Source organism: Neophocaena asiaeorientalis, unplaced genomic scaffold, assembly GCF_003031525.2.
Source record: "Neophocaena asiaeorientalis asiaeorientalis breed wild unplaced genomic scaffold, Neophocaena_asiaeorientalis_V1.1 scaffold85, whole genome shotgun sequence".
Classification (NCBI taxonomy): Eukaryota; Metazoa; Chordata; class Mammalia; order Artiodactyla; family Phocoenidae; genus Neophocaena; species Neophocaena asiaeorientalis.
The window spans coordinates 8898716-8906108 of record NW_020174301.1 but is presented as its reverse complement, the minus strand read 5'-3'; the positions used below and the strand labels follow the sequence as shown (position 1 = coordinate 8906108).

At 43.1% G+C, this 7393-nt stretch overlaps 1 protein-coding gene across 2 annotated transcripts in view; it reads right to left on the bottom strand.

Annotated features, from left to right (window-relative positions):
* GRK5 (G protein-coupled receptor kinase 5) overlaps positions 1–7387 on the bottom strand; it is a 214929-nt gene extending 207542 nt beyond the window's left edge. For both annotated transcript variants that reach the window (XR_003004637.1, XM_024755944.1), the window contains exon 1: positions 7252–7387. Coding sequence is in view for 1 of the 2 variants with exons in the window: in XM_024755944.1 (XP_024611712.1) it covers positions 7252–7303 (52 nt within the window). In the remaining variant the exon portion in view is untranslated. The remainder of the gene's footprint in view (positions 1–7251) is intronic.
* Between the last annotated feature and the right edge of the window lie 6 nt (positions 7388–7393).

The following is a 7393-nucleotide window of genomic DNA, read 5'->3' as shown; positions in this document are numbered from 1 at the left end:
GGTGCAGGAATAGTGTGTTCTTGACATCCTTCTCCATGATCTTCTTTCAATGTGGCGTGTTCAAAAGAAAACGGAAACCCTTAAAATTGTTTTACCTAACTTCCCGCTCATTTTAGACTGTCTTTTTGAAATCCATAGAAAGAGGCTTTGTTTTTTTTTCCTTCTTTCTGCGGATTTACTGTACACACGACTTTTTGTTTTTATTAATAAAATGATGGTTTTAAAATATCCTCACCTCAGGAGTTTCGAGAAGGAACATGGGGCCCTGTGCACATCTATAACATGCACTTAATTTAAATCATGGGGCTTCCCTGGTGGCGCAGTGGTTGACTCTGCCTGCCGATGCAGGGGACGCGGGTTCGTGCCCCGGTACGGGAGGGTCCCACATGCCGTGGAGCGGCTGGGCCCGTCGGCCATGGCCACTGAGCCTGCGTGTCCGGAGCCTGTGCTCCGCAACGGGAGAGGCCACAACAGTGAGGGGCCCGCGTACCGCAAAAAAAAAAAAAAAAAATTTAAATCAGGACAGTAAGTTGCTCAATCTAGGCAAATTTCCCAACAAGATATGAAAAAAAACGAGGGAGGGGGAGGAATATGGGTGGCTTACTATCTCCACCAACATCTATGATTGTCCTTGAACTGCATTTTTCTCTGAAGTGACTCAGTCCTAATCCCTGATCCCCCACCCCCCAGCCTCTCCTGTTTCTCCCCCTCCTTCCCCTCCCTTACCTTCTCCCAGTTTTCATGTCAGAAGTTATGGGGTTAGCACACTCATTTAATTCAAGGTGTAGAACTCTAGAGAAGCTCTGTCCAAGTGAACTTTCTGTGAACTTTCTGCAGTGCTGGGAATGTTCTACATCTGTACCATCCAACAGGGTAGCCACTAGCCACACGTGACTGGTGAGCACTTGAAACATGGTTGGCTTCAGGAATGGAGTGTTTCCCTTTAATTAACTTAAACGTAAATAGCCACATGCAGCTAGTAGCTACCATGTTGGACAGCACATCTTTAGAGGACTAGACAGACGCCTTTAACACTTTCAGGTCATTCCAGGCTCCACCAGAGGACATGCTCAAGCCAATTCCAAGAAAAAGCCAGAAAGGAAGGCGGCCTCCACCATCTTTACCCCTGAGCTGCAGCCCATCAGCCCTGCCCAGGCTGCTGCCCTAGGAAGACCACCAAGGTCCCACCTGGAAGGCACCTCCGCACACCACTTTCCTCTTGGATCTTCTCATTCCTCAACCAAAGGGTCCTCTTGCTATTGTTTTGAGTGGTTTCCATTTGTAGGAACTGACTGTCATAAAAACACAGTATCTTGGAAAATCAGCAGTTGTCTTCCAGATTCGGGCCTATCCCTCAAGTATGACTTCTGAATTATCCTTAAATCGTGTTTTGGTCCCTCAGGCTAGTGTTCAAGTTCTAGGCACAGCAGAGTCAACAGAGAGTTCCCAGCTAAGCGGGTCACACAACAGACAGCTTCAGCTCTTCAGGGGAAAAATCGGGTTCTACTCAGATCTGATTTATCAGTTTAAAAGCCTAAGAAGATAATGATGATGCCCAATTCCATCTCTTCACCCACCTCCAGCTGCATCTCATCAAGGCTGAACATCCAAAATGTCACCTCCAACAGGGCCCTTCAACAATCAAATGCTGAATGAATGAATGATTTTTACCCTTGTAAGAACCTCAGAGGACAATTTAAGAATGGTTAACCCAAAATGAGAAACTGGGGGAGGGGGCAAGGTCTAGTCAGGACATAACTGCTTTCTCTTTAAAAGGCAGCACAATTTATACCAAATGGGGTGTTTCCTCCAGTGTCTGAATGGTAACAGATGGAACAATATTGTCTTTACCCCCAAAAGATAAAATTTTAAGTTTTACTTATGGATTAAAATCTTTTCAATGTTTAGGATATTTTTAAATAAAAATTTTCACTGAAATGTAATAGGATGTGTTTCAAAGTAGAAATCACTCCTATTATTTAAGCCCACATAATCTATTTTAATCATTTAAAATCACATCTTAAAACCCTTTATCTTCACTATTCTATTTTGAAGTGAGGTGTAGGGGCTAGGGGTTGTAAGACTGAAGAAATTCCTGATTTCCTTTTCTATGTGTCACCTGTTTTTAAGTCACTTTCTATTGTTTTCTCAAATTTCATCTCTGAATTGCATGCTCTCCTGTAGTGAAATCTTTTTGTAACCATAAGCCTTTTTTATTTCAAAAATGACTAGATACTATAATACTTTACCTTGAGCTACAAATACACTGGCAACAAATATTAACGTTAAGTATTACCTGCAGTCCTGGAACCACTTCACTAGAACACTGTAAATTCCCAGGTCTGGGTTGAATGGCCCTTGGTAAAGGTGAATTTGGTCCTATACTGAGCTCTTTCCTGAAATTCACTTGGATGTTACCAAAGTCTTCGGCCCACACCCGAAGGGTATCATTTGGCAAACCACTACAAGAATTATGGCTGGGATTCCCTGGTGGCGCAGTGGTTGAGAGTCCACCTGCTGATGCAGGGGACACAGCTTTAAAAAAAAAAAAAAAAAAAAAAAAAAGAATTATGGCTGCTGAAGATATAATTTAAACAAGGATTAGTTTGGGGACTGGAAGAATCAAGCGTTTTGGAGTGTAGAATCTGACAAGAAGCGGCTAAGCTACCGAAAGACGAGAGTCTTGTGGGCATTTATCTGATGGTTTTAAAAACAGGCAGCTAGATTAGGTAAAATCATCACTGGAAATCTTTCTGTAGGAAAGCAATGCCTCTGAAAACAATTGCTTTTGGTTTCTCCACCTCCAAGTTGTCAGTACTGAAAAGAAACTCAGAAAAAGTAAAAGGCAGTTTCATTTCATGACAGCTTTGTACTTAATAGGTCCAGCAGCTTTTACACACGCTGAGCAGCCTGCACCCAGGATGCAAAGCTGCCGCTCTTCTGTGCGGGAAGATTGAAGCGAGAAGCCACGGGGTGGATTAAGTACGCCTGCCGACAGCAGTAGAAGGGCTGCGGGCTTCAGAGACATCCCAATGTTCTAATAACGGAATACACTGATGTTTTGGTTCTGTCATCGTGAACTAGGGTGCAAGGGGAAGAGGGAAGAGGGGCAACAAGGGCTTTCAGCCCCGCTGTGGAATGCTGAGTCTGTCTAGGCAGAGCCTGCCCCTTGCCAGCTGCATGCGGGTCCCCTCTCCTCTCCAGCCCTCCCCAGCCTCTGCTGTCACCCTTCCCCAGGTCCCCAATCTTAATCATCAGGAAGAGCCGGGCCAACAAATTTACAGAGATATCTGAGTCAAAGGCTCTTGCATATTCTGGTTTTTGACATCCAAGGGCAAAGTCATTATGTTTTTGACTTCTCAGTTCCTGTACTCAGTGCCTGCTAGTATCACGCTCAGGAAAATGTGATCAATACTCCCTCTCTGTCGTCTTTATTGATCAACTATGGCTACTGTTGGCCTGTGAAGAAAGGAAAGGTGGACCTTTACAAAATTTCTGCTCCACACCGTTCACTCAGGAGTGAGGCAACAGATCTAGAATATGACAAAAACACAAAAACCTTTACTGCAACAATAAAACCAAAAGGAAACACACAAAAGGCCCTCTGCAAACACTCTTTCTCACTACTATTATTTCAGCACTAGCACGCTTGCCAATTTTCTGAGATTCTGAAATGTAAATAGATAGACAGATAAAGTTAGTCTGGGTCTCTTTTCATTAAATGCTTAATCACTTAGCTCATTTCCATAAATTGGCATGAATTCAGTCTCAACTTCTTTCTTTTTTTCCCTAACCACCCACTTTTTAGGAGAGTAAGCTGAAGTTCCTAAGGGTGATCAAGTTGATGTTTTCTCATGAGACCAGAACAAAATACATTTGGGCGGTTTAAAATTTTGAACCCAGATCTCTATCTTATTTCAAAACAACTGTCACAAAGGTGCAATCTGCCTTCCTATGTTTTCTAATTACTAACGATGAATCATTTTTACTCTAATTCACTTATAGATTTTCTATCTTATTGCTATATTCATTTCTCCACTTTACACATGTATTATTATGGTAAGAACTTACAATGAATTTAGAAGACATCTGCCTTTAAGAATACGTAACAATAACAAAAGATAGGCCCCAAAATTACCCACCAACATGGACAACTACAAATTCCTTCATAGCATTTGCAAAGTATGTCTGTCTTTCTTCAAGGCCTGTTTCTCTATTGTTTGGGACAAATGTGACTTTTACTTGAAAGCCACATTTTAAATTGTTTACAGTGTATTTTGTTAAGTGAACTACAGTATATTTCGTATTTACCAATCATATTTCTCATCTATAACCATTCACAAGAATCTTCAAGAAGTGATTTTAAACATTCTAAACAACTCAGATTTTTAAAGATACTATAAATTTTATGTTAGATCTTTCACTAAACTGACTAGAACTTTCATTTCTGAATATTTGGGTAATACGATTATTAGGAAAATTACTTAATTGAAAAGAATGACTTCAACTACATGAGAATCGTGAAGAGAAAAATTAATTGCTTTTATTTCTAAAAGCTTCTACATTAATTAGAATATATGTACTCAAATCTTTAATAAAGACCCAGCAAGAAGAAAGTGGAAGCACTTAAAATCATGGATTCTCTTTAGACATATGAGAGAAAGGGGGGGAGAAACGCAAATTTCAAAACGAAGTTTCCATGTAAGCGATTAATTTTTCTCATTCACGTGTCAGTTTCTCTGTATCCTTAGAGGCAAGGCCCCCTCCATTTCAAAGGCGCCACCAGGAGCCTATTTTCTCACCATGAGATGACTACCAAACTCTCAAAGAGAAACTGAAAAGACTTTAAAAGGAAAAGGAAGTGAAAGGCACATTCTTGGGAACTTTTAATCACTGTAATTCGGTCATTCCATATAAGCCTCCAGACTGTAGCCCTCTTTCCTAAGGCTCTGAAAAAAACAATTTGTTAAAAAAAAAAAAAAATGTGTTAACCTGACAGACAAAATTATCAAGTGGTGAATTCATTTTGGTGAAAAAAAAAAAAATGGGGAGATCAAACTGGGGGAGAAAATTGATAATACTTTGCCCACTCCAAGCAAAACATTTTAAAAGAAGCAACCAAATGCTGAGAGAAGAAAAAAAGCAAGCTCCAGGCAAACGAATGTGTAGAGCAGCAAATCTAGGCAGCCCAATTCCCCAGGCAACAGGAGAAACCAGTGAAACTTGCGAAGCCTCCAGTACCATCATATCCAATGATTTCCCAGGAAAAAATTTCAGAATGGAGAGAGGGTGAAAACTTTCCCAGCCCCCGAACCCTGAGATGTACAACCATATTCCACCACTAGGTGGCGGCTGCTAAGGCTGGGAGCGGGGGAGGGGGGCTGTTTTGTCCGCTTTTCCCCCTACAGGACTCACTGCCCCGTTCAGGAGAGAGCCCACCAGCCCCCACCTTGATCCAATTTGCTACAATGTCCCGTTAGGAAAACAGAAAACATTCATGCTTTAGAACCTGAAGTCACCAAGTAACAGCCTCTCTTAAAAGTCTGTTCACACCAAAGCTGAGCAATGGGAGGGACAGACCTGCACATTTTCAACTCTGCTGGAGTTTTCAAAGCAAATCTTCCAGGCTGCTGCTTTAGAGACAAGTGACACCGAAATTACGACTTGAGTTCCTGAGCTGTGCATCACCTACTCATACAGCGTGTACAGTGCCACAAGGTGATGGAACCGTCTGGATAAACATGAATCGTTTTATTGTTGGCCAGAAAGTCTTCCTTCATTCATTAACGTGGGTGAATGAAAATATTAAGAAGTAAATAAGGCGTTTTCGTGGGCTGCTCCCCGAGTATCCTTCTGAAGTCAAGACCTTACGTAGACTGCCTACTACCTTGGGTGTCAAATAAAGCCTCCTCCCACGAAAGGGAAAACCACTTCCCCTTTCATAAAAAGGCTGCACCCAGAGCTCAAATCCTGGCAAAAGAGATGTTACATAAATTCCAGGTGTTCCCAAATATGTATGTTTACACGCACGCAATCATTTTAGGAAGCATGTAAGTTTCTGGGCCACTTTCTCTCTTTTTCTTTTCTTTCTTTCTTTTTTTTTTTCATCTCAAGGAAGAGTCTCCCCGAGTATCCTTCTGAAGTCAAGACCTTACGTAGACTGCCTACTACCTTGGGTGTCAAATAAAGCCTCCTCCCACGAAAGGGAAAACCACTTCCCCTTTCATAAAAAGGCTGCACCCAGAGCTCAAATCCTGGCAAAAGAGATGTTACATAAATTCCAGGTGTTCCCAAATATGTATGTTTACACGCACGCAATCATTTTAGGAAGCATGTAAGTTTCTGGGCCACTTTCTCTCTTTTTCTTTTCTTTCTTTCTTTTTTTTTTTTTTCATCTCAAGGAAGAGTCAGAAAGTGTGTTTATAGTGTCGACTTAGGTTCTTACCCACTCCATTTAGACGATATTTCCTGATAGCCTAATGCAGAAAAATCTAATGATTTCCATCCAAAACGCATCTAAACACTTGGCACACTTACCTTTCTTTCCTTAATTGAGCCCAAAACCAAAAAATTCACTTACCTCTCCTCCTCCCCAAAAGTGGGGGGCGGGGAACCCACCCCTGAAATCCTGAATTATTTTCTAGGTGAGTTGTACAGCCATCCTCTCGTTACTCTACGAACAGGCTAATTCCTCAACATCTTACTTTGCCTTTAAAAGGCTTCCTTCCACACGACGGGATTTCCCTAAGAAACATTCCCAGCGGATGGTTTCCAGCAATAGCCTATATCAACTCAGCCTGCGCAAGCAAAGACTGGCTTCTAATAATTCCCCCCCTAACCCCCGCCCCCCCCCCGAATTCACTCACAGAACCATCCCGGGCCGACTCGGAAAAGCTATTTTATTTGCATGTTTGCCCATCTCTTCCTGAATGAAAGCCTTTCCAACTGACCTTTCAACAGCTGCCGAGATGGCACGATATATAAGGTTAGAGCTGGCTGGAAACTAAGGGATATTTTAGCATCCTAATCCCTGCAACCTCCACGTTTCTCCTTCTCTGCCCAAGTCCAGATTCCCTGAGCACAAGGGCAGGAACCCTGAAACGTTTGCAGAGCAGCTCTCCGAGGTGTCCTGCTCCCGACCAACTCACTGCGGGCATCCTGCACACGCACAGCCCCAGCCCACACGCCGCCCGACACCGGCACCCCGGCCCGCGGCGAATGCGCCAGGCTCGCACCAGCCCTGCCTCTTACCTTCCCTGGCTTTCAGCAAGACCGTGTTGGCCACGATGTTTTCCAGCTCCATTGACAGTCGGCGGTCAGCGAGGGAGCCGGCCGGCGGGGCTGTCAGCGCCTGAGGTGCTGCCGCTGCTGCTGCCGCTGCTCGGGCTGCTGC